Source organism: Salvelinus namaycush, chromosome 7 (genome assembly GCF_016432855.1).
Source record: "Salvelinus namaycush isolate Seneca chromosome 7, SaNama_1.0, whole genome shotgun sequence".
Classification (NCBI taxonomy): Eukaryota; Metazoa; Chordata; class Actinopteri; order Salmoniformes; family Salmonidae; genus Salvelinus; species Salvelinus namaycush.
In genome coordinates this window covers 54101434-54127659 of record NC_052313.1, presented here as the reverse complement: position 1 = coordinate 54127659, position 26226 = coordinate 54101434, and the positions used below count along the sequence as shown (strand labels likewise).

Genomic DNA, 26226 nt, shown 5'->3' with positions numbered 1-26226 from the left:
TCGCTTGTGATAATTTATTCAACATAACAAAGTTAGCAGGAATTAAATGCATATTTTTTATTTAACATAATTTACCCTGTGTTGAAAATGTTTACTTGAAAAGCCACTGCTTTGCAAGAGGATTGTACAATTTGTGTAAATATTCGTCACCAAATTCGTGTGCGGCTGCGTGGCTGAAGAACACGTCGCATGAATGATGACGTTTTCGCAAAACAGGCATCGCTTTGCCACGTCGGTCTCTGTGTGCTACTAGTGACTGTAGCTAGCTACTGTTGCACTGCAAACAGACTCGTTTTTAACCGTATGTTTATTGTTGGAGGTAAACCGATATAACGTTCTGTGTGTTTATAAGTAGCACACAACCCCCGTCCCCGCTAAAGCCTATGAATATATTCCCTTTTAAGACGAGAGAAATGTTCGCTCCTGTCTCGGCTTGTCAACCCACAATTGACTGATGCATCCGTGTCCACACCATCCGCTTTTTGTCAATGTTGTGTGAGTATTCTGTTTAATTCCTGCACGAGTAGCTAATTAGCTAGCTGTTTTTGTATACAATGCATCAAATTAAACGTAATGTAGCTACCTAGGCTAGCTAACTTCCCCATTTGAAATTATGAATCCTGTAAATTGTCTCGTTTCTCCTCTATAATAACAAATAACAGTTCGACCATGTCCAATAACACACAAAAGCTAGCTAGCACTGTTCGTTAGGTAGCTTGACAATGTTACTGGAAATAACTAGCTAGCTACAAATTGCTTATACATATCTAGTTAAATGTGTAGTGAGTACAATATGTGTTTAGCTAGCTAACGTTAGCTACGTGTCTTGAAAATACAACTTTTCAACTGCTATGAGAATGTTTCATCTTCTTGAATGTTCAGCTAGTTATAAAGTAGTTAGAAATTCGATGTTCTGCCATTGGGAGTATTGCACTCTCAATACAAGTGTCAGACTTGTGTAACAGTTGCCTATAATATTGTAACAGTTTCCATTCTATCAGCCACAGTTTATCACGAACTGGCATAAAGCCGTTACTTTATTGCGCATGCCTTCTGATCTGGGCAGTTTCCGCATTTTGCTGTTGAAAAACTTCAGTTTCGATACAACACTACAGTACAGTCATACTTAAGAAAGTGTTGCCTGAGAACAGTAGCTAGCTATGTTTGCAGATAGGCTACTCTGATCTGATACGAGCATGGATAAGTAGGATGTTTTTATAGCCGTTATCACTCATCATCACCAGAAACATTAGTACGTGGAAGGACAGCCTAGCTAGTCTAAGTTGACTGGCACCTTTGCATCCCTTCCCTGCTCCTCCAGTAGTCAAGGTTATAGTGTACTGGACTAGCCAGCGACCTTTGTTTTGTGGTTGTGGGCATTGTCTGTCTCTCACTAACTCCTTCCTGTTCAGTCTCCCTTAATGGAATGACTGTGTGTGGATTGTTCCAGCAAACTACATTAGCCTATGTACAGCCACTAGGAAGCTCCTCAGTTATCCATACACACACACAGACACAGACACAGACAAAGGTAATGCGATAACCTGGTTTGCTTATCTCTTGTTCTATAACCGTGGCATCTACAGTAACTACGGTTGTTGTCTCTCACCTGGCTGCCATTGTAAAGTGTTTGATGAATGTGTGCTTGTACATGCATTCGATGCCTGTCTGTCTGTGTGTGTTGCCTCTCTGTGTGTGATTCCTGTCTGTTTGTCTGTGTGTGATGTTTGTCTGTGTGTGATGCCTGTCTGTGTGTGTGATGCCTGTCTGTGTGTGTGATGCCTGTCTGTGTGTGTGATGCCTGTCTGTGTGTGTGATGCCTGTCTGTGTGTGATGCCTGTCTGTGTGTGATGTTTGTCTGTGTGTGATGCCTGTCTGTGTGTGATGCCTGTCTGTGTGTGATGCCTGTCTGTGTGTGATGTTTGTCTGTGTGTGATGCCTGTCTGTGTGTGATGCCTGTCTGTGTGTGTGATGCCTGTCTGTGTGTGTGTGTGATGCCTGTCTGTGTGTGTGTGTGATGCCTGTCTGTGTGTGTGATGCCTGTCTGTCTGTGTGTGTGTGTGTCTGTGTGTGTGTGATGCCTGTCTATGTGTCTGTGTGTGTGATGCCTGTGTGTGTGATGCCTGTCTGTGTGTGTGATGCCTGTCTGTCTCTCTGTCTGTGTGTGATGCCTGTCTGTCTCTCTGTCTCTGTGTGATGCCTGTCTGTTTCTCTGTCTCTGTGTGATGCCTGTCTGTCTCTCTGTGATGTCTGTCTGTGTTTGTCTGTGTGTGATGCCTGTCTGTGTGTGTGTGATGCCTGTCTGTCTCTCTGTGATGTCTGTCTGTGTTTGTCTGTGTGTGATGCCTGTCTGTGTGTGTGTGATGCCTGTCTGTGTGTGTGTGATGCCTGTCTGTGTGTGTGTGATGCCTGTCTCTCTGTGATGCGTGTCTGTGTCTAATGCCTGTTTGTCTCTGTGTGATATCTGTCTGTCTGTGTGTGATGCCTTTCTGTCTGTGTGATGGCTTTCTGTCTGTCTGTTTGTCTGTGTGATGCCTGTCTGTCGGTCTGTCTCTGTGTATGTGGTCTGTCTCTGTCTCTGTGTGTCTCTGTGTGTCTCTGTGTGTCTCTGTGTGTCTCTGTGTGTCTCTGTGTGTCTCTGTGTGTCTCTGTGCCTCTGTGTGTCTGTGTGTGCGATGCCTGTCTGTGATCAGTCTGAGGATGTAGTCTTATGTAAAGTTGCATGACCCTGGGTGCTTGACTATGGTGATGTTGTCCTACCAGTAACCTAGCCCAGGACCTATTCACCTACCTCTGTTCTATTGACTCTGTCCTAGTCTTGCCTCTTTGTCACCATCTTCCTCAGGGCTGCGTTCAGTAGGACACCATGTTCTGGAAGGTTTAGACAGAAATACATTGTTTATCCTACGTCATATCATCCTATGATGAGTAGAGACTCATTCATGGCATGTTTTTTCAGGAGACGTCTATCTGCAACGTGTACACATTCTGTCCTCTATTGGGACTGTTCTTCATTGCACCTGGGCTGTGTTCGTTAGAGCACACACCATAACAAAATGGGTTGCAATGTGCACAAGTTCAGATAGTATTCTACCTCCCTGTTTGACTCTGTTTTCTAACGTGTTGTGCCTAATGAACATGACCCTGACGTTGTTTTCTCTCTCTGTCCATCTCTCCAGTGGCCTGGCTGTGTTGGGCCGGGCTGTGAGGTGGTGCTGGTCTCTGGGTCTAGGTGGAGAGGCAGTAGCAGGGGGTGTTGAGGTGGTGCCTGGCCATGCCCGGGGGCCGCAGGGGGCCAAGTAGACAACAGCTGAGCCGCTCTGCTCTGCCCTCCCTACAGACTCTGGTGGGGGGCAGCCTCGGCAACGGACTCAGAAACAGGTTAGGATACGAACACAGATACTGTCGACACCCCTAACACACACACAGATGGGGTAAAGGAGTGTACTACAACAAGCAGACCTAACCCTCCTACCCCACCAAACACAAACAGGCCTCATGGGAAGTTAAATGTGTAGGCCGAGGCTATTTGATCTTCTGTTTTTAAAATGTTACTGTCTGCATCTACCATGAGACGGTCATAGCTTCTTCCTTCCCGTCCTGACTGTGACTTAATATTCTAACAGAATTCATCTCAGTCAAATAGATGATTGGTGTGAGTGAGGGGGGTGGAGTCAGATTATTAATACCACCCCTCTGAGGAGGAAGAAGGTATGCCAGCTTAGATCAACACCGAGGAGGAAGAAGGTATGCCAGCTTAGATCAACACTGAGGAGGAAGAAGGTATGCCAGCTTAGATCAACACTGAGGAGGAAGAAGGTATGCCAGCTCGGATCAACACCGAGGAGGAAGAAGGTATGCCAGCTCAGATCAACACTGAGGAGGAAGAAGGTATGCCAGCTCAGATCAACACCGAGGAGGAAGAAGGTATGCCAGCTCGGATCAACACCGAGGAGGAAGAAGGTATGCCAGCTCAGATCAACACCGAGGAGGAAGAAGGTATGCCAGCTCAGATCAACACCGAGGAGGAAGAAGGTATGCCAGCTCAGATCAACACCGAGGAGGAAGAAGGTATGCCAGCTCAGATCAACACCGAGGAGGAAGAGGCATAGAGATCATTTCACTTCCATTGTTCTGTTCTTTTCTCGCCACAACATGTTCTCCTTTCCCTCACTGTTAATCACATTCCTGCATTCTCCAGTAGTAGTCTGGGGGACTCGTTCTCCAGTAGTAGTCTGGGGGACTCGTTCTCCAGTAGTAGTCTGGGGGACTCGTTCTCCAGTAGTAGTCTGGCGGACTCGTTCTCCAGTGGTAGTCTGGGGGACTCGTTCTCCAGTGGTAGTCTGGCGGACTCGTTCTCCAGTGGTAGTCTGGGGGACTCGTTCTCCAGTAGTAGTCTGGGGGACTCGTTCTCCAGTAGTAGTCTGGCGGACTCGTTCTCCAGTAGTAGTCTGGGGTACTCGTTCTCCAGTAGTAGTCTGGGGGACTCGTTCTCCAGTGGTAGTCTGGGGGACTCGTTCTCCAGTGGTAGTCTGGGGGACTCGTTCTCCAGTGGTAGTCTGGCGGACTCGTTCTCCAGTGGTAGTCTGGCGGACTCGTTCTCCAGTGGTAGTCTGGCGGACTCGTTCTCCAGTGGTAGTCTGGCGGACTCGTTCTCCAGTGGTAGTCTGGCGGACTCGTTCTCCAGTGGTAGTCTGGCGGACTCGTTCTCCAGTGGTAGTCTGGCGGACTCGTTCTCCAGTGGTAGTCTGGCGGACTCGTTCTCCAGTGGTAGTCTGGGGGACTCGTTCTCCAGTGGTAGTCTGGGGGACTCGTTCTCCAGTGGTAGTCTGGGGGACTCGTTCTCCAGTGGTAGTCTGGCGGACTCGTTCTCCAGTGGTAGTCTGGCGGACTCGTTCTCCAGTGGTAGTCTGGCGGACTCGTTCTCCAGTGGTAGTCTGGCGGACTCGTTCTCCAGTGGTAGTCTGGCGGACTCGTTCTCCAGTGGTAGTCTGGCGGACTCGTTCTCCAGTGGTAGTCTGGCGGACTCGTTCTCCAGTGGTAGTCTGGCGGACTATAACACTCAAGCTCAAGGCCACTCCAGAACCACAACACACCAGTAACCCCAGCTTCTCTCTATGCCCCCCTCCCTCCAGAACCACAACACACCAGTAACCCCAGCTTCTCTCTATGCCCCCCTCCCTCCAGAACCACAACACACCAGTAACCCCAGCTTCTCTCTATGCCCCCCTCCCTCCAGGAGCAGTAACTGTGTGGGTCTCTCTGCCCCGCCCCTCTCGGCCCTCATCACGCCGGAACCCGTCCGTCACTACCGGATCCCTGACCTCCCATTGGACAGCAGCCTGCTGTTTGAGTTCCTGCTCTTCCTCTACCTGCTGGTGGCGCTGTTTGTTCAGTATATTAATATCTACAGGACTGTGTGGTGGTACCCTTATAGTCACCCTGCTGCCTCCACCTCTCTGGTGAGTAGTAGTGAACACACACACAGAGATAACCTATAACTCTGTTGAGTTCACACACCTTCAGTCCGTTTGTTGTCTCCTCTCTGCAGAACTTCCATCTGATGGACTACCACCTGGCTATCTTCATCACAGTGATGCTGGCCAGGAGACTGGTGTGGACTATAGTGTCAGAGGTATCTCTCATTCTATATCTCTCTCTACCTCTCTACCTCTCTCACTTTATCTCTATCTATCTCTTTCTACCTCTCTCTCTATTTCTGCCTCTCTCATCTTCTCTATTTCTGCCTCTCTCATCTTCTCTCTTTCTACCTCTCTCTCTCTTTCTACCTCTCTCTCTTTCTACCTCTCTCTCTTTCTACCTCTCTCTCTTTCTACCTCTCTCTCTCTCTTTCTACCTCTCTCTCTCTTTCTACCTCTCTCTCTCTTTCTACCTCTCTCCCTTCCTCAACTTTATCTGCCTATTCATCAGCTGTTTGTAAACTCGTTGCATCATGTTTAGTGGTGTAGTAGTAGGGATGGGAGTGAACTTGTTTCTAGTATTTAGGCCTACGCAGATCCTCCTAGTTGCATCGTTAGTGTGTGACTGGCTTCGTGTTGTTGTCTGGAATCTGGCCAGGGTTGTGTGTTTGACTGACTTGTGTCGGCTTTATATTGAGGATTGTAGTCTTGTTATGTCCCATTTAAGAGCTTAGTGTGTAGCAATGCATTGTGGTTGATTGTGCTGTCGGTGGATTGTGTTTGTATAACCTCTAACCTGTGCGTGTGTTTCTCTGTGTGTCCCCCCCCCCCCCCCCCCCAGGCGTCTCAGACCAGTCCATGTTCCTTGGTACGGTACGTGGTTCTGATCGCAGCACGGCTCAGCCTCCTCACTCTGTGTGGCTGGGTTCTCTGTTGGACCCTGGTCAACCTGTTCAAGAACCACTCGGTGCTCAACCTGCTCTTCCTTGGATACCCGTGAGTGGCGGAGTTACCAGAGGTTTCAGACTAGTTACTGTATGACAGCAGCTCTACAGTTGGTGTCTCAGTACAGCTCTGTAGATGGTAGTCTAGTGGTTTGATTCAGAGATGGTGTTTACTGGGAAGTAGTGTGTTTTATTGTTCACCATTATCTAGTTGATCTCAGTGTCATGTTCACCATTATCTAGTTGATCACAGTGTCATGTTCACCATTATCTAGTTGATCTGTGTCATATTCTCCATTATCTAGTTGATCTCAGTGTCATATTCTCCATTATCTAGTCGATCGCAGTGTCATATTCTCCATTATCTAGTTGATCTCAGTGTCATATTCACCATTATCTAGTTGATCTCAGTGTCATATTCACCATTATCTAGTTGATCGCAGTGTCATATTCACCATTATCTAGTTGATCGCAGTGTCATATTCACCATTATCTAGTTGATCGCAGTGTCATATTCTCCATTATCTAGTTGATCGCAGTGTCATATTCTCCATTATCTAGTTGATCGCAGTGTCATATTCTCCATTATCTAGTTGATCGCAGTGTCATATTCTCCATTATCTAGTTGATCGCAGTGTCATATTCTCCATTATCTAGTCGATCGCAGTGTCATATTCTCCATTATCTAGTCGATCGCAGTGTCATGTTCACCATTATCTAGTTGATCGCAGTGTCATGTTCACCATTATCTAGTTGATCGCAGTGTCATGTTCTCCATTATCTAGTTGATCGCAGTGTCATATTCACCATTATCTAGTTGATCACAGTGTCATATTCACCATTATCTAGTTGATCACAGTGTCATATTCACCATTATCTAGTTGATCACAGTGTCATATTCACCATTATCTAGTTGATCACAGTGTCATATTCACCATTATCTAGTTGATCACAGTGTCATATTCACCATTATCTAGTTGATCGCAGTGTCATATTCACCATTATCTAGTTGATCGCAGTGTCATATTCTCCATTATCTAGTTGATCGCAGTGTCATATTCTCCATTATCTAGTTGATCGCAGTGTCATATTCTCCATTATCTAGTTGATCGCAGTGTCATATTCTCCATTATCTAGTTGATCGCAGTGTCATATTCTCCATTATCTAGTCGATCGCAGTGTCATATTCACCATTATCTAGTTGATCGCAGTGTCATATTCTCCATTATCTAGTTGATCGCAGTGTCATATTCTCCATTATCTAGTTGATCGCAGTGTCATATTCTCCATTATCTAGTTGATCACAGTGTCATATTCACCATTATCTAGTTGATCACAGTGTCATATTCACCATTATCTAGTTGATCACAGTGTCATATTCACCATTATCTAGTTGATCACAGTGTCATATTCACCATTATCTAGTTGATCACAGTGTCATATTCTCCATTATCTAGTTGATCGCAGTGTCATATTCTCCATTATCTAGTTGATCGCAGTGTCATATTCTCCATTATCTAGTTGAACTAACACATGGTTCTTTATTTCCCATTGTCCTCTCTCCCCTCTCTCTCCCCTCTCTCTCTCCTCTCTCCTCTTTCTCTCTCCTCTCCCCTGTCTCTCTGTGCGTCAGGTTTGGGGTGTATGTCCCCCTGTGTTGCTTCCATCAGGAGAGTAGGGCCCAGCCAGTGCCTTCAGACTGTGGTTACTCAGACCAGGACCTGTCCCACGGGCCCTTCTTCAGGTAAACACTCACATAAACACACACACTCCCCATATTCAGGTAAACAAATAAACAACAGACTTCAATGTTCTCTCCCCCAGCCAAACCCACCCTTCTGGTCAGAGTGGAGGACAGAACATTGACTTAAGAAATGGCAATTAAAGTTCCCTGTGAAGTGGGTGGAATCAGAGGCAGTCAGGAACTCCTCTTGATTCCTTCTCTCTCACAGCCTGGGACAGATTCCTCTTTTTGATTGTGTGAGTTTAGTCAATGGTCTTTTGAGCTGACACCCCACCTAAAGGGTGGGCATTTGAAGTACCATAGAGAGTACACTGCAAAGAGACAACAATGTGATATTCCTGTCGTGACGTTTTCATAAATGCAATAATAGTGTCATTTTAAAAAGAATGAAACTGAATAAGACAGAATAATAGTTGGTTTACGTCTTACCTGTTCTATTTCTGGGCCCGTATTAATAATGGCAGTAGGAGTGCTGGGCCCCGTATCCACAAAGAGGCTCAGAGTAGAAAATTGGTCTTAAGTGATGAGAATAGAGTATCTCCTGCTCTTATGGTTCCGAATACAAGCTATTCATGAAACCTCTAGTCATAAGAGTCCTACCTAGTTGACAGATCTTTAGGACACCAGCTGTCCTAATCAGTTAACAGTTACCAGCTATCCTAATCGGTTAACAGTTACCAGCTGTCCTAATCGGTTAACAGTCACCAGCTGTCCTAATCGGTTAAACAGTCACCAGCTGTCCTAATCGGTTAAACAGTCACCAGCTGTCCTAATCGGTTAACAGTCACCAGCTGTCCTAATCGGTTAACAGCTGTCATCGGTTAACAGCTGTCCTAATCGGTTAACGGTTACCAGCTGTCCTAATCGGTTACCAGCTGTCCTAATCGGTTAACAGCTGTCCTAATCGGTTACCAGTCACCAGCTGCCCTAATCGGTTACCAGCTGTCCTAATCGGTTAACAGCTGTCCTAATCGGTTAACGGTTAACAGCTGTCCTAATCGGTTAACAGCTGGCCTAATCAGTTAACAGTTACCAGCTGTCCTAATCGGTTAACAGCTGTCCTAATTGGTTACCAGCTGTCCTAATCGGTTAACGGTTACCAGCTGTCCTAATCGGTTAACGGTTACCAGCTGTCCTAATCGGTTACCAGCTGTCCTAATCGGTTAACGGTTACCAGCTGTCCTAATCGGTTAACGGTTACCAGCTGTCCTAATCGGTTAACGGTTACCAGCTGTCCTAATCGGTTAACGGTTACCAGCTGTCCTAATCGGTTAACGGTTAACAGCTGTCCTAATCGGTTAACGGTTAACAGCTGTCCTAATCGGTTAACGGTTAACAGCTGTCCTAATCGGTTAACGGTTAACAGCTGTCCTAATCGGTTAACGGTTAACAGCTGTCCTAATCGGTTAACGGTTAACAGCTGTCCTAATCGGTTAACGGTTAACAGCTGTCCTAATCGGTTAACGGCTAACAGCTGTCCTAATCGGTTAACGGCTAACAGCTGTCCTAATCGGTTAACGGCTAACAGCTGTCCTAATCGGTTAACGGCTAACAGCTGTCCTAATCGGTTAACGGCTAACAGCTGTCCTAATCGGTTAACGGCTGTCCTAATCGGTTAACAGCTGTCCTAATCGGTTAACGGTTACCAGCTGTCCTAATCGGTTAACGGTTACCAGCTGTCCTAATCGGTTAACAGTTACCAGCAGGCTTCTTCTTTATTATGATAATCATTCTTTTAAAGCTTCTTGGTAGTAGAGCAGGGCAGTGAGTCAGTTGTACCAGCGCCATAGTCAGGCAATTGGAGTTGTTGAAAGAATGTTTTGATATTTCTGTATGATAAATCCATACATCTAGACTTAAATGCAACATTATTTTTCATTTGTCATTTTTATTACAAAAATGTACCCCTTTTTCTCCCCAATTTTGTGGTATCCAATTGGTAGTTACAGTCTTTTGTCTTATCGCTGCAACTCCCGTACGGACTCGGGAGAGGCGAAGGTCGAGAGCTGTGAGTCCTCCGAAACACAACCCAACCAAACACAATGCCCGCTTAACCCAGAAGCCAGCCGCACCAATGTGTCGGAGGGAACGCCATACACCTGGTCAGCGTGCACTACGCCCGGCCCGCCACAGGAGTCGCTAGTGCGCGATGGGACAAGGACGTCCCTGCTGGCCAAACCCTCCCCTAACCCGGACGACGCTGGGCCAATTGTGCGCCGCCCCATGGGTCTTCCGGTTGCGACAGAGCCTGGACTCGAACCCAGAATCTCTAGTGGCACAGCTAGCACTGCGATGCAGTGCCTTAGACCACTGCGATGCAGTGCCTTAGACCACTGCGCCACTCATGAGGCGACGCAGCAGTATTTTTGACAGTGATTTCACATGAGGCCTATTTCACATAATATGATAAATAATCACATATTTTTATTTGGGTTATTTCATTAACCTGTTTGGCGTGCAAGCCCGACGTCGGTACACTTATGACAACAGCCAGCTCAAAGTGCAGGGCGCGAAATTCAAAAGATATTTTTTTTAAATATTTAACTTTCACACATTAACAAGTCCAATACAGCATATGAAAGGTACACATCTTGTGAATCAAGCCAACATGTCCGATTTTTAAAATGTTTTACAGGGAAGACACTATGTAAATCTATTAGCTAACCACGTTAGCAAAAGACACCACTTTTCTTACTCCATCAGTTTTTTACTCCATCAGTAGCTATCACAAATTCGACCAAATAAAGATATAAATAGCCACTAACCAAGAAACAACTTCATCAGATGACAGTCTGATAACATATTTATTGTATAGCATATGTTTTGTTCGAAAAATTTGCATATTTCAGGTATAAATCATAGTTTACATTTCAGCTACAATCAGAAATTGCACCGAAAGCAGCCATAATATTTACAGACACCAACGTCAAATACCTAATTACTCATCATAAAACATTTCTGAAAAATACATAGTGTACAGCAATTGAAAGACAGGCATCTTGTGATTCCAGACAATATTTCCGATTTATTAAATGTTTTACAGCGAAAACAAAATGTAGCGTTATATTAGCGTAGCCACAATAGCCAGAAACACTTGGGCGCCGACGACCAGTTCACATGCACGACAGATATTAGAAATAGCATCATAAAATGTTTCTTACTTTTGGTGATCTTCCGTCAGAATGTTGGACAAGGTGTCCTTTGTCCAGAACAGTCGTTGTTTGGATCTGGAACGGCAAATTTCCCTCATCATTTAGCATGGGCACTTGCCAAGTGGCACGGATCTCTCCAACGTCAACAAAGTCAGAGAACGGAACACGGCAAAACTCCCGAAAAAATTTCAATAATCTGATTAAACTATATTGAAAAAACATACTTTACGATGATATGGTCACATGTATCAAATAAAATCTAAACCGGAGATGTTAGTCGTCCATAACGACAGCTAAACAGAAGGCAAATCCATGTCCCCTTTCGCGCGCTCCAGAAACAGGAAATGGACGGTCACGTCATACAAAGAGCTTTAATTCCACCTCAGACCAAGATAAACACGAAATTTCTTCTCTCACCGCCTCTTGACAACCAGGGGAAGGTGTATGAAGTGTACGTAGACTCTTACGTATCATGCCCATGTATAGGCAGGAAGTTGAACAGAGCATCGATTTCTGACATTCCACTTCCTGGTCAGGAAATGTGCTGCAGAATGAGTTCTGTTTCACTCAGAGAAATAATTCAAACGGTTTTAGAAACTAGAGTTTTCTATCCAATAGTAATAATAATATACATATTGTACGAGCAAGAATTGAGTACGAGGCCGTTTGAAATGGGCACCATTTAACTGGCTACTCAATACTGCCCCTTGCAGCCATAAGAAGTTTTTAACCTACATCATGTTATTTCAAGTTATCCCTTTGGAGCACAATATCACATTGTTAAAAAGGTGCCTAAATTGGACATGCCTATAAGTTGGGCAGTTGAAGGCATCTAGGGCCTATGTTAACTTTCGATTGTGTTCGGGAAAATAATTATAGACTTTTCAAACGTGTGAAAATGATATCAAACGTTTTATCATTGCAATGTTTTAATGTCACATTCACTGTGGTTGTCTGACGCATGCTATTGGGTTCACAGCGATTGATTATCCTCCATCATTGGATGTTGCCAATCATTTTAAAGATGACTTAATGGCAAAGTGGGCAAACTTAGGCAGGAAATGTCAACAACGACCAGTGAGCCATCGTATTCATACATTAAAAAAACTAATAATGAAACTATGTTTTTCTAAGGTATAATTTTGTGAAGTTGGTCTGGGAGAGGTGGAATAATTATTGTTATCGATCAATAATGACAAACCTCCTGGCATTGACAACTTAGATGGAAACTACATAGGAGTGGCTATAGAGTCAGCTACCATCCTATCTGTCAAATCTTTAATCTGAGCCTAGAGGAAAGTCTTTGTCCTCAGGCCTGGAGGGAAGCCAAAGTCATTCCGCTACCCAAGACTGGTAAAGCGGCTTTTACTGGTTCTAACAGCAGACCTATCAGCTGGCTGCCAGCTCTTACCAAACTGTTGGGGAAATTGTTTTTGACCAAATACAATGTTGTTTCTCTGTAAACAAATTAACAACAGACTTTCAGCATGCTTATAGAGAAGGGCACTCAATATGTACTGCACTGACACAAATGACTGATTGGTTGAAATAAATTGATATTAAGAAGATTGTGGGAGCTGTACTGTTAGATTTCAGTGCAGCCTTAGATATTATTGACCATAACCTGTTGTTGAGAACTTGTGTGTTGTGGCTTTTCAACCTCTGCCATATTGTTGATTCCGAGCTATCTATCTAATAGAACTCAGAGGGTTTTCTTTAATGGAAGCTTCTCTAATGTCAAACATGTAAATTGTGGTGTACCGCAGGGCAGCTCTCTAGGACTTCTACTATTTTCTATTTTCACCAATGACCTGCCACTGGCATTAAACAAAGCATGTGTGTCTATGTATGCTGATGATTCAACCATATACACATCAGAAACCACGGCTAGTGAAGTCACTGAAACCCTTAAAGAGTTGCAGTCTGTTTTGGAATGGGTGGTCAGTAATAAACTGGTCCTGAACATCTCTAAAACTAAGAGCATTCTATTTGGTACAAATCATTCCCTAACTGCTAGACCTCAGCTGAATCTGGTAATGAATGGTGTGGCTGTTGAACAAGTTGAGACAAAATTAGATGGCGTTACCTTTGATTTGTAAACTGTCATGGTCAAAACATATAGATTTAATGGTTGTAAAGATGGGGAGAAGCTTAGCCGTAATAAAGAGATGCTCTGCTTTTTTGACACCACACTCCACAAAGCAAGTCCTGCAGGTTCTAGTTGGATCTTATCTTGATTATTGTCCAGTCATGTGGTCAAGTGCTACAAAGAAAAACCTAGTTAAGCTGCAGCTGGCCCAGAACAGAGCAGAACGTCTTGCTCTTCATTGTAACCAGAGGGATAATATTAAAACTATGCATGCCAGTCTCTCTTGGCTAAGAGCTGAGGAAAGACTGACTGCTAGGGCTGGGCGGTGTACCGTAGTTTACTATATACCGGTATTGATGCACGGACCGGTTTGGGTTTTTACTTTACCTACTGTAACGGTATTTGAATGTTTGGTTTGTTAAATATGATACGCCGTGTGACACACACTCTTACCCCACCAGACATGCCACCAGGAGGCTTTTCACAGTTCCCAGGTCCAGAACATATTCAAGGAAACGTACAGTATTATACAGAGCCATGAGTGCATGGAACTCCCATCTCATTTAAAAAAAAAAAAATGTATTTTTATTTCACCTTTATTTAACCAGGTAGTTCAGTTGAGAGCAAGTTCTCATTTACAACTGCGACATGGCCAAGATAAAGCAAAGCAGTGCGACACAAACAACAACACAGAGTTACACATGGAATAAACAAACATGCAGTCAATAACACAATAGAAAAGTCTATATACAGTGTGTGCAAATGAGGTAAGATAAGGGAGGTAAGGCAATAAATCGGCCATAGTGGCGAAATAATTACAATTTAGCAATTAAACACTGGAGTGATAGATGTGCAGAAGATGAATGTGCAAGTAGGGACACTGGGGTGCAAAGGAGATTACAAAAAATAATAACAGTATGGGGATGAGGTAGTTGGATGGGCTATTTACAGGTGCAGTGATCTGTGAGCTGCTCTGACAGCTGGTGCTTAAAATTCGAGAGGGAAATATGAGTCTCCAGCTTCAGTGATTTTTGCAATTCGTTCCAGTCATTGGCAGCAGAGAACTGGAAGGAAAGGCGGCCAAAGGAGTTATTGGCTTTGGTGGGTGCTGCTATGGTGACCAGTGAGCTCAGATAAGGTGGGGCTTTACTGAGCAAAGATTTATAGATGACCTGCATCCAGTGGGTTTGGCGACGAATATGAAGCGATGGCCAGCCAACGAGAGCATACAGGTCGCAGTGGTGGGTAGTATATGGGGCTTTGGATGGCAACGGATGGTAGACTGATAGACTGCATCCAATTTGCTGAGTAGTGTTGGAGGCTATTTTGTAAATGACATCGCCGAAGTCGAGGATCAGTAGGATAGTCAGTTTTACGAGGGTATGTTTGGCAGCATGAGTGAAGGATGCTTTGTTGTGAAATAGGAAGCCGATTCTAGATTTAATTTTGGAGATGCTTAATGTGAGTCTGGAAGGAGAGTTTACAATCTAACCAGACACCTAGGTATATTTATAATACCTTTATTTAACTAGGCAAGTCAGTTAACTTTTACTGCCTCAGAAACCCGGATCCGGGATCACCCCCCACCCCCCCCCACACTGATTAGCATCACTAGCATAGCGTCACATTTAAATAGTAGCATCTAAATATCATTAAATCACAAGTCCAAGACACCAAATGAAAGATACAGATCTTGTGAATAAAGTCACCATTTCAGATTTTTAAAATGTTTTACAGGGAAGACAAAATATGTAAATCTATTAGCTAACCATGTTAGCAAAAGACACCCTTTTTCTTTGTCCACCATTTTTTCTCAACACCAGTAGCTATCACCAATTCGGCTAAACTAAGATATTGATAGCCACTAACCAAGAAAAAACCTCATCAGATGACAGTCTGATAACATATTTATGGTATAGGATAGGTTTTGTTAGAAAAATGTGCATATTTCAGGTATAAATCATAGTTTGCCATTGCAGCCACCATCACAAATCTCACCAAAGCGACTAGAATTACTACAGAGAGCAACGTGTATGACCAATTTACTCATCATAAAACATTTCATAAAAATAGACAAAGCATAGCAATGGAAAGACACAGATCTTGTGATTTCAGACAATATTTCAGATTTTCTAAGCGTTTTACAGCGAAAACACAATAAATCGATAAGTTAGCATACCACATGTGCAAACGTCACCCCAGCATGAATTCAAGCCAAAGGGAGCGATATCGTTATCATCGCCAAAAGATATAAATTTTTTCACTAACCTTTTCAGAATTCTTCCGATGACACTCCTGTAACATCATATTACAACATACATATATTGTTTGTTCGAAAATGTGCATATTTAGCCATAAAAAAACGTGGTTATACAATGAAAATAGTAGCAAATCACGCCTCAAAATGTCGGACGTCATCTTTCAGAGTGATCTAGTTTAATCGAAAGCTAATCATATACTTGACTAAAAAATACAGGGTTGACAGGAATCGAAAGACAAATTAGTTCTTAATGCAATCGCTGATTTACATTTCTAAAATTATCCTTACTGTGCAATACAGGGTTCGCCAAGCGAAGGGATACAAAACAAAATGGCGCAATATGCGTTTAAAATATTTCGACAGAACAACGATTTATCATATTAAATATTTCTTACTTTGAGGTGATTTTCCATCAGATTCTTGGGCAATGTATCCTTTCTTGGGTCTAATCTTCTTGTGGTCGAAAGATGTCCTCTGTCCGTCGAAATGCCCGCTAACGTTCGACCGGGACCCCGAAACGTGCCCAAAGCTTCATAGAGCATCACATAGAAATGCATCAAAATCGCACTAAACGGATATAAATTGCTATAAAACGGTTTAAATTAACTACGTTATGATGTTTCTAACTCCTATATCGAATTAAATTACAGACGGATACATTTCACGTTGATAACCGAGCCTTTGAAAATGGCATCCGGAGGTCCCTTCCTGCGTAATGGCCAGCGTCGAAAAGGGGGCTACTCTCACTCCTTGGTCTTTTATAACCTCTGAGAGCTACGCAGAAAGCCCATTCCACTTCTCATTGGTTACTGACATCCAGGGGAAGGCGGGTGCAGTTCATGTCGTTCCATAGGATATACACAGACCTTAACTGATCTGAAACCAGAGCTTCGCTCTCAGACCTTCGCACTATCTGTCATGGATTTCGCTGTAGAAAGAGTTCTGGGTCACCCACAGACATAATTCCAACGTTTTATGAAACTAGAGAGTGTTTTCTATCCAATAGAATTAATAATATGCATATTGTACGAGCAAGAATTGAGCACGAGGCAGTTTAATTTGGCGACACCCAGAAAAAATAAATGCTAACTGCTCCCCCTATTGACAAAAGGTTAAGAACAAATTCTTCTTTTCAATGACAGCCTAGGAACAGTGGGTTAACTGCCTTGTGCAGGGGCAGAACGACAGATTTGTACCTTGTCAGCTCGGGGATTCGATCTTGCAACCTTTCGGTTACTAGTCCAACGCTCTAACCACTAGGCTACGCTGCCGCCCCATTTGTAGTTGTCCACATATTCTAAGTCAGAACCGTCCAGAGTAGTAATGCTGGACGGGCGGGAAGGTGCGGGCAGCGATCGGTTGAAGAGCATGCATTTAGTTTTACTTGCATTTAAGAGCAGTTGGAGGCCACGGAAGGAGAGTTGTATGGCATTGAAGCTCATCTGGAGGTTAGTTAACAGTGTCCAAAGAAGGGCCAGAAGAATACAGAATGGTGTCGTCTGCGTAGAGGTGGATCAGAGAATCACCAGCAGCAGAGTGACATCATTGATGTATGCAGAGAAAGGAGTCGGCCCGAGAATTCAACCCTGTGGCACCCCCATAAAGACCAGGTCTATGAATACAGCTGCACAGTATTGTCTCTTATCGATGGTGGTTATGATATCGTTTAGGACCTTGAGCGTGGCTGAGGTGCACCCATGCCCAGCTCGGAAACCAGGTTGCATAGCGGAGAAGGTACGGTGTTTTTGAAATGGTCGGTGATCTGTTTGTTAACTTGGCTTTCGAAGACCTTAGAAAGAATAGAATAGATATATAGAATAGATATAGGTCTGTAACAGTTTGGGTCTAGTGTGTCTCCCCCTTGGAAGAGGGGGATGACCGTGGCAGCTTTCCAATCTTTGGGAATCTCAGACGATACGAAAGAGAGGTTGAACAGGCTAGTAATAGGGGTTGCAACAATTGCGGCGGGTAATTTTAGAAAGAGAGAGTCCAGACAGAGTATCTAGCCCGGCTGATTTGTAGGGGTCCAGATTTTGCAGCTCTTTCAGAACATCGGCTATCTGTATTTGGGTGAAGGAGAAATGGGGGAGGCTTGGGCAAGTTGCTGTGGGGGGTGCAGGGCTGTTGGCCGGGGTAGGGGTAGCCAGGTGGAACGCATGGCCAGCCGTAGAAAAATGCTTATTGAAATTCTCAATTATCGTGGATTTATCGGTGGTAAGTGTTTCCTATTCTCAGTGCAGTGGGCTGCACTCATATAGAGCAAGTGAACAGCAAACCTGGTTTCAAAAAACGGATAATGCAACACCTCACGGCACAACGCCCCCATGTGACCTACTGGTTGTGTGTGTACTGACGTGTATGTGGAACTGGTAGATGCAGACACACTATATGTTGATGTTTTTAAATGTATCGTAATGTGTCGGACCCCAGGAAGACTAATTGGCTAATGGGGATCCTAATAAATCAAATCATGTGCAACTTGGTTAATGAGCGGCATCACTGTCTTTCCTTTGTGGTGCCTCAAACTGTCATGAGAACCGTCTCAGATCAACTTCCATGACTTGATTTTCCTCCTGGCTGAGTTTGTCTGGGCAGTGTCTTAACATCATCCCAAAACCTACTCTGAGCTGGGAGGTTTGTAAAGAGGGTTCATGCAGGGTTCATGCATAGCTTTTTATTTTTACCCATAAGAGTAGGAGTAAAATGTCTATTCTCAGCACTTCCCACCAATTTTCTACTCTGAGATACTTTGTGGATACGGGGCCCTGGTCTCCCCTGTCCTTGTAGTCTTATTCCATTATGAAAAAACTGATCCTAGATCATTCTTACTTCTCTCTTCTCCCTCCAGGCCTAAGGACTTCCTGGCGTTACTAAGGGAGAGCCTGAGAGAGCAGTTTACCACTCCAGGCCACACCCCCCACCACACCTGTCCCCAGCCCCCGTCTCCAGAACTCATCCGCAGCGAGGTGGAGGAACTCCGGAGCGACTTCAACCGTCGCATCAAGGAAGTCCTCTTCAACTCCCTCTTCAGCGCTTACTATGTTGCCTTCCTCCCCCTCTGCTTCGTCAAGGTACTAGCCCTTAACCTTACTATGTTGCCTTCCTCCCCCTCTGCTTCGTCAAGGTACTAGCCCTTACTACGTAGCCTTCCTCCCCCTCTGCTTCGTCAAGGTACTAGCCCTTACCCTTACTACGTAGCCTTCCTCCCCCTCTGCTTCGTCAAGGTACTAGCCCTTACCCTTACTACGTAGCCTTCCTCCCCCTCTGCTTCGTCAAGGTACTAGCCCTTACCCTTACTACGTAGCCTTCCTCCCCCTCTGCTTCGTCAAGGTACTAGCCCTTACCCTTACTACGTTGCCTTCCTCCCCCTCTGCTTCGTCAAGGTACTAGCCCTTACCCTTACTACGTAGCCTTCCTCCCCCTCTGCTTCGTCAAGGTACTAGCCCTTACCCTTACTACGTTGCCTTCCTCCCCCTCTGCTTCGTCAAGGTACTAACCCTTACCCTTACTACGTTGCCTTCCTCCCCCTCTGCTTCGTCAAGGTACTAGCCCTTACCCTTACTACGTTGCCTTCCTCCCCCTCTGCTTCGTCAAGGTACTAGCCCTTACCCTTACTACGTAGCCTTCCTCCCCCTCTGCTTCGTCAAGGTACTAGCCCTTACCCTTACTACGTAGCCTTCCTCCCCCTCTGCTTCGTCAAGGTACTAACCCTTACCCTTACTACGTTGCCTTCCTCCCCCTCTGCTTCGTCAAGGTACTAGCCCTTACCCTTACTACGTAGCCTTCCTCCCCCTCTGCTTCGTCAAGGTACTAACCCTTACTAGGTAGTCTTCCTCTCTCTGCTTCGTCAAGGTACTAACCCTTACTATGTAGCCTTCCTCCCTCTGCTTTGTCAAGGTACTAGCCCTTACCCATACTACATTGCCTTCCTCCCCCTCTGCTTCGTCAAGGTACTAGCCCTTACCCTTACTACGTAGCCTTCCTCCCCCTCTGCTTCGTCAAGGTACTAACCCTTACTAGGTAGTCTTCCTCCCTCTGCTTCGTCAAGGTACTAACCCTTACTATGTAGCCTTCCTCCCTCTGCTTCGTCAAGGTACTAGCCCTTACCCATACTACGTTGCCTTCCTCCCCCTCTGCTTCGTCAAGGTACTAGCCCTTACCCTTACTACGTAGCCTTCCTCCCCCTCTGCTTCGTCAAGGTACTAACCCTTACCCTTACTACGTTGCCTTCCTCCCCCTCTGCTTCGTCAAGGTACTAGCCCTTACCCTTACTACGTAGCCTTCCTCCCCCTCTGCTTCGTCAAGGTACTAACTCTTACTACATAGCCTTCCTCCCCCTCTGCTTCATCAAGGTACTAACTCTTACTACATAGCCTTCCTCCCCCTCTGCTTCGTCAAGGTACTAACCCTTACTACGTTGCCTTCCTCCCCCTCTGCTTCGTCAAGGTACTAACTCTTACTACATAGCCTTCCTCCCCCTCTGCTTCATCAAGGTACTAACTCTTACTACATAGCCTTCCTCTCTGCTTCATCAAGGTACTAACTCTTACTACATAGCCTTCCTCTCTGCTTCATCAAGGTACTAACTCTTACTACATAGCCTTCCCCTCTGCTTCATCACGGTACTAACTCTTACTACATAGCCTTCCTCCCCCTCTGCTTCATCAAGGTACTAACTCTTACTACATAGCCTTCCTCCCCCTCTGCTTCATCAAGGTACTAACTCTTACTACATAGCCTTCCTCTCTGCTTCATCAAGGTACTAACCCTAACCCTTACTACGTAGCCTTCCTCCCTCTGCTTCATCAAGGTACTAACCCTAACTACATAGCCTTCCCCTCTGCTTCATCAAGGTACTAACTCTTACTACATAGCCTTCCTCCCTCTGCTTCATCACGGTACTAACTCTTACTACATAGCCTTCCTCCCTCTGCTTCATCAAGGTACTAACTCTTACTACATAGCCTCCCCCTCTGCTTCATCAAGGTACTAACTCTTACTACATAGCCTTCCTCCCTCTGCTTCATCAAGGTACTAACTCTTACTACATAGCCTTCCTCCCTCTGCTTCATCAAGGTACTAACTCTTACTACATAGCCTTCCTCTCTGCTTCATCAAGGTACTAACTCTTACTACATAGTCTTCCTCCCTCTGCTTCATCAAGGTACTAACTCTTACCCTTACTAGGTAGTCTTCCTCCCTCTGCTTCATCAAGGTACTAACTCTTACTACATAGCCTTCCTCCCTCTGCTTCATCAAGGTACTAACTCTTACTACATAGCCTTCCTCTCTGCTTCATCACGGTACTAACCCTAACTACATAGCCTTCCTCCCTCTGCTTCATCAAGGTACTAACTCTTACTACATAGCCTTCCTCTCTCTGCTTCATCACGGTACTAACTCTTACTACATAGCCTTCCTCCCTCTGCTTCATCAAGGTACTAAATCTTACTACATAGCCTTCCTCTCTGCTTCATCACGGTACTAACCCTAACTACATAGCCTTCCTCCCTCTGCTTCATCACGGTACTAACCCTAACTACATAGCCTTCCTCCCTCTGCTTCATCAAGGTACTAACTCTTACTACATAGCCTTCCCCTCTGCTTCATCAAGGTACTAACCCTAACTACATAGCCTTCCCCTCTGCTTCATCAAGGTACTAACCCTAACTACATAGCCTTCCCCTCTGCTTCATCAAGGTACTAACTCTTACTACATAGCCTTCCTCCCTCTGCTTCATCAAGGTACTAACCCTAACTACATAGCCTTCCTCTCTGCTTCATCAAGGTACGTCACACTTCCTCTATCTCTCTCTCCCTCTCCTTCCTACTCTCTTTCTCTCCCTCTAGCAGGTTGCTGCTTTCCTTCTCCTTCCCTCCCCGTTATCCAAGGAACTGTCAACTCTCCTGGTACTCTTCTCCCCTCCCTGTTATCCAAGGAACTGTCAACCCTCCTGGTACTCCTCTCCCCTCCCCGTTATCCAAGGAACTGTCAACCCTCCTGGTACTCCTCTCCCCTCCCCGTTATCCAAGGAACTGTCAACCCTCCTGGTACTCATCTCCTCTCCCCGTTACCCAAGGAACTGTCAACCCTCCTGGTACTCATCTCCCCTCCCCGTTATCCAAGGAACTGTCAACCCTCCTGGTACTCATCTCCCCTCCCTGTTATCCAAGGAACTGTCAACCCTCCTGGTACTCCTCCCCCCTCCCTGTTATCCAAGGAACTGTCAACCCTCCTGGTACTCCTCTCCCCTCCCTGTTATCCAAGGAACTGTCAACCCTCCTGGTACTCCTCTCCCCTCCCCGTTATCCAAGGAACTGTCAACCCTCCTGGTACTCCTCCCCCCTCCCTGTTATCCAAGGAACTGTCAACCCTCCTGGTACTCCTCTCCCCTCCCTGTTATCCAAGGAACTGTCAACCCTCCTGGTACTCCTCTCCCCTCCCCGTTATCCAAGGAACTGTCAACCCTCCTGGTACTCCTCTCCCCTGGGTCTTTGTGTGTTCACAGTTTCCTTCTTCAGTCTCCAGGTATCCTAGGTGCTGTCTCCTGCGTTTGTGTTAAGGCCCTTGAACCCTAAAACGTGGTCTTCTCTCCCCCTCCAGAGTACCCAGTACTATGACATGCGCTGGTCCTGTGAGCACCTGATCATGGTGTGGATCAATGCGTTTGTGATGCTGATGAGCCAGCTGTTACCTCCCAGCTACTGTGACCTGCTGCACCGCTCGGCAGCCCACCTGGGGCGCTGGCAGAAGCTGGAGCACGGATTCTACAGCAACGCGCCACAGCACGTGTAGGTGGTCCCCACACACACACACACACACACACACACACACACACACACACACACACACACACACACACCTACAGCAACGCGCCACAGCACGTGTAGGTGGTCCACACACACACACACACACACACACACACACACACACACACACACACACACACACACACACACACACACACACACACTTCTACAGCAACGCCCCGCAGCACGTGTAGGTGGTCCCCACACACACACACACACACACACACACACACACACTTCTACAGCAATGCCCCGCAGCACTTGTAGGTGGTCCACACCACACACACACACACACACACACACACACTTCTACAACAACGGCCCGCAGCACGTGTGTGTCAGTACGTAACCCGACCTTTTCTCCCGGTGAAGTAGACATATGCAGGATTTTGTTCCAACACGTCTGACTCTAATCAACTGTTCTTCAGGACTCCACCAGGTGCGTTAGAGCAGGGATGGAGTAAAGCCCTGCATAAGGAGGCTGTCTCCAGGAAGAGGGTTAGCCACCCTGCTGTCCACCAGACTCTGCTGTCTAGTCTTCTAGGCAGGGTTCTATTTGATCTGTCGGCTGTAGGATCAATCTCCACCTTTTCATTGTGTGTTGCAGGTGGTCTGAGAGTACGGTCTGGCCCCAGGGGGTGTTAGTACGCCACAGTCGTAGCCTGTACAAGGCTGTAGGACCCTACAACGTGGCCCTGCCCTCAGACGTCTCCCACGCTAGGTTTTACGTGAGTCACTGCCTTTCACTAGACCCTTTAGTGTGTATGTGTGTTTATCTGCCCATGTCCTGCCTTTCACTAGACCCTTTAGTGTGTATGTGTGTTTATATCTGCCCATGTACTGCCTTTCACTAGACCCTTTAGTGTGTATGTGTGTTTATATCTGCCCATGTCCTGCCTTTCACTAGACCCTTTAGTGTGTATGTGTGTTTATATCTGCCCATGTACTGCCTTTCACTAGACCCTTTAGTGTGTATGTGTGTTTATATCTGCCCATGTCCTGCCTTTCACTAGACCCTTTAGTGTGTATGTGTGTTTATATCTGCCCATGTCCTGCCTTTCACTAGACCCTTTAGTGTGGATGTGTGTTTATATCTGCCCATGTACTGCCTTTCACTAGACCCTTTAGTGTGGATGTGTGTTTATATCTGCCCATGTCCTGCCTTTCACTAGACCCTTTAGTGTGGATGTGTGTTTATATCTGCCCATGTCCTGCCTTTCACTAGACCCTTTAGTGTGGATGTGTGTTTATATCTGCCCATGTCCTGCCTTTCACTAGACCCTTTAGTGTGGATGTGTGTTTATATCTGCCCATGTCCTGCCTTTCACTAGACCCTTTAGTGTGGATGTGTGTTTATATCTGCCCATGTCCTGCCTTTCACTAGACCCTTTAGTGTGGATGTGTGTTTATATCTGCCCATGTCCTGCCTTTCACTAGACCCTTTAGTGTGGATGTGTGTTTATATCTGCCCATGTCCTGCCTTTCACTAGACCCTTTAGTGTGGATGTGTGTTTATATCTGCCCATGTCCTGCCTTTCACTAGACCCTTTAGTGTGGATGTGTGTTTATATCTGCCCATGTACTGCCTTTCACTAGACCCTTTAGTGTGGATGTGTGTTTATATCTGCCCATGTCCTGCCTTTCACTAGACCCTTTAGTGTGGATGTGTGTTTATATCTGCCCATGTCCTGCCTTTCACTAGACCCTTTAGTGTGGATGTGTGTTTATATCTGCCCATGTCCTGCCTTTCACTAGACCCTTTAGTGTGGATGTGTGTTTATATCTGCCCATGTCCTGCCTTTCACTAGACCCTTTAGTGTGGATGTGTGTTTATATCTGCCCATGTCCTGCCTTTCACTAGACCCTTTAGTGTGGATGTGTGTTTATATCTGCCCATGTCCTGCCTTGAGATGTCCCTTTATTTACAAGTCTAACTATAAATACATGTTTATAAATAAATACCATTGTGATATTATTTATTGTGTTGTAGTTCCTTTTCCACAAGCCGTTGCGGATCCTGAACCTGTTAATCTGGATTGAGTCTAGCGTCGTCCTGTACCAGCTGTACTCCCTGCTCCGCTCTGAAAGCTGGAACCACACCCTGTCCCTGGGCCTCATCCTGTTCTGTAACTACTACGTCCTCTTCAAGCTGCTCCGGGACCGCATCGTGCTGGGCAAGGCCTACTCCTACCCTGTTACCTCCAGTACAGGGTCCAGCACTACCAACAGCACCGCCACCAACGGCCTGGGGCTCAAGTCCCAGTGACTGCCCAGGAGGGGGTTCTGGAGCTGGGGGACGTGGGTTTGGATACTCCCTGGCCTCCCTGGCTGTACGGAGGGATGGGTGGAAGGGGTGGAGGTGAGAGAGGGGGTCGGGCATGCAGCAGTGGGGTGGGAGGGACTGACTGTGAACTCATATTGTTTTGATACGGTTCTATTTTTCATGCAATGTTTATACCTATTTAAATAATATTTTATTTTGTATACTGTTTCAAAAGTAACGGCATTACGGTAGTATTGTCGTGATGTTGCCTCATGGGGCAAAGCGATTGGATGGGAGAGAGTGAGTTGTGTTCTTGATGCCATGAGGCCCCGCCCACGTGCTGTGCTAAGCTCCTCCTCCTATGCTCACCGCATTCCGACTTCCACCAAAGATGCTTAAAGAACTTCAGAGCCAATCAGAGGGATATACTATGGTTCCGGCGGCCAATCAAGGAAGAGACTTTGGCTCGGTTGCCAATCAAGGAAGCGACTGAGACCCCGCCTCTCCTTGCACACTGCCTCTTTAGAGAACGTATTCATCCCTTTACGGTGTTTTATTAGGATTCGTTTCGTAGCAAGACTGTCTGCAGTTTGTCCATGAGCGCTGACTCTGGTGCCTGTAGAACATATCCACGTCCCAAATGGCACCCTATTTCCTACATAGTGCACAGCTTTTGACCAGAGCCTTATTAGCCTAGGTTAAAAGTAGTGCACTAAATAGGGAATAGGGTATAATTTGGGACAGGCTCAATGTTTTCTTTGCAGTGTCATGTTCATTCAGGTCATTAATTTACCACAAATAGCCGCTCTTCATTTCACTGTGCCTGAGAAGCGAAAAACATAGATATAGTCTGAATAGAATGGACACCACCACCGCAACAGATTGCATGGCCGTTTTTCTAGATGGGACACAAACCGCATTGAATGTGCAGACATATGTATGTGCTTTACTTTCCAGTGTGTACTTGAAATTAAATTACAAATTACACTTGGTATCTTCAATGCTACAAGTTGTGCTCAGCTGCTAGCAGTGTTATTTTAAACAGCTTGCCTTGTTGCGAGTCCCAGGTGATGATGTGGGATGAGTTCTAGTGCCATAATTGTCCGTTCATCCATTCTATTTTGTTCCTTTTCTATGAGCAGCTGATCTAGAATGATTCATGTTTTATCAACGTGCCAAAATCCCAGGTTGCCTGTATGATCATGTTTGTTCATGGGTGCGTTCCACCTTGTCTTTTAATGCAGTCCTGTTGTAGGCCCCTCAGCAGATTGCTATATCAAATGAATGATGAATGTGGTACCTGAGATGTTGTGAGATCTGATATGTGCAGGATGACTGCAATAAAGATGACCTGGAACGTTAGCTGTGTGTTTATATTTTCAGTGGGTGAGGTGGAAGATGGAGGAGGGAGACATGCTGTCCTATGGCTCACAGTGTTTGATTTTCGATGAGCATTTTTTATGCCGTTGAAATAAAATAAAAAATAAAAAGCGCTGTTAAACTGACTTGTGAAATGTGTTTCTGTTTGTCCATGAGATCGTGTC

General features: G+C 45.6%; 1 protein-coding gene across 1 annotated transcript; it reads left to right on the top strand.

The window, feature by feature from the left end:
- Positions 1–203: 203 nt before the first annotated feature.
- LOC120051453 (transmembrane protein 39A-like) lies at positions 204–26187 on the top strand. Its single transcript, XM_038998316.1, has 10 exons — positions 204–495; positions 3180–3381; positions 5240–5462; positions 5552–5635; positions 6262–6416; positions 7998–8108; positions 18458–18680; positions 22214–22401; positions 23027–23147; positions 24410–26187. Exons 2-10 carry the CDS (start codon positions 3275–3277, stop codon positions 24683–24685), a joined length of 1488 nt encoding a protein of 495 aa, XP_038854244.1. The 5' UTR covers positions 204–495; positions 3180–3274; the 3' UTR covers positions 24686–26187.
- Positions 26188–26226: the final 39 nt, after the last annotated feature.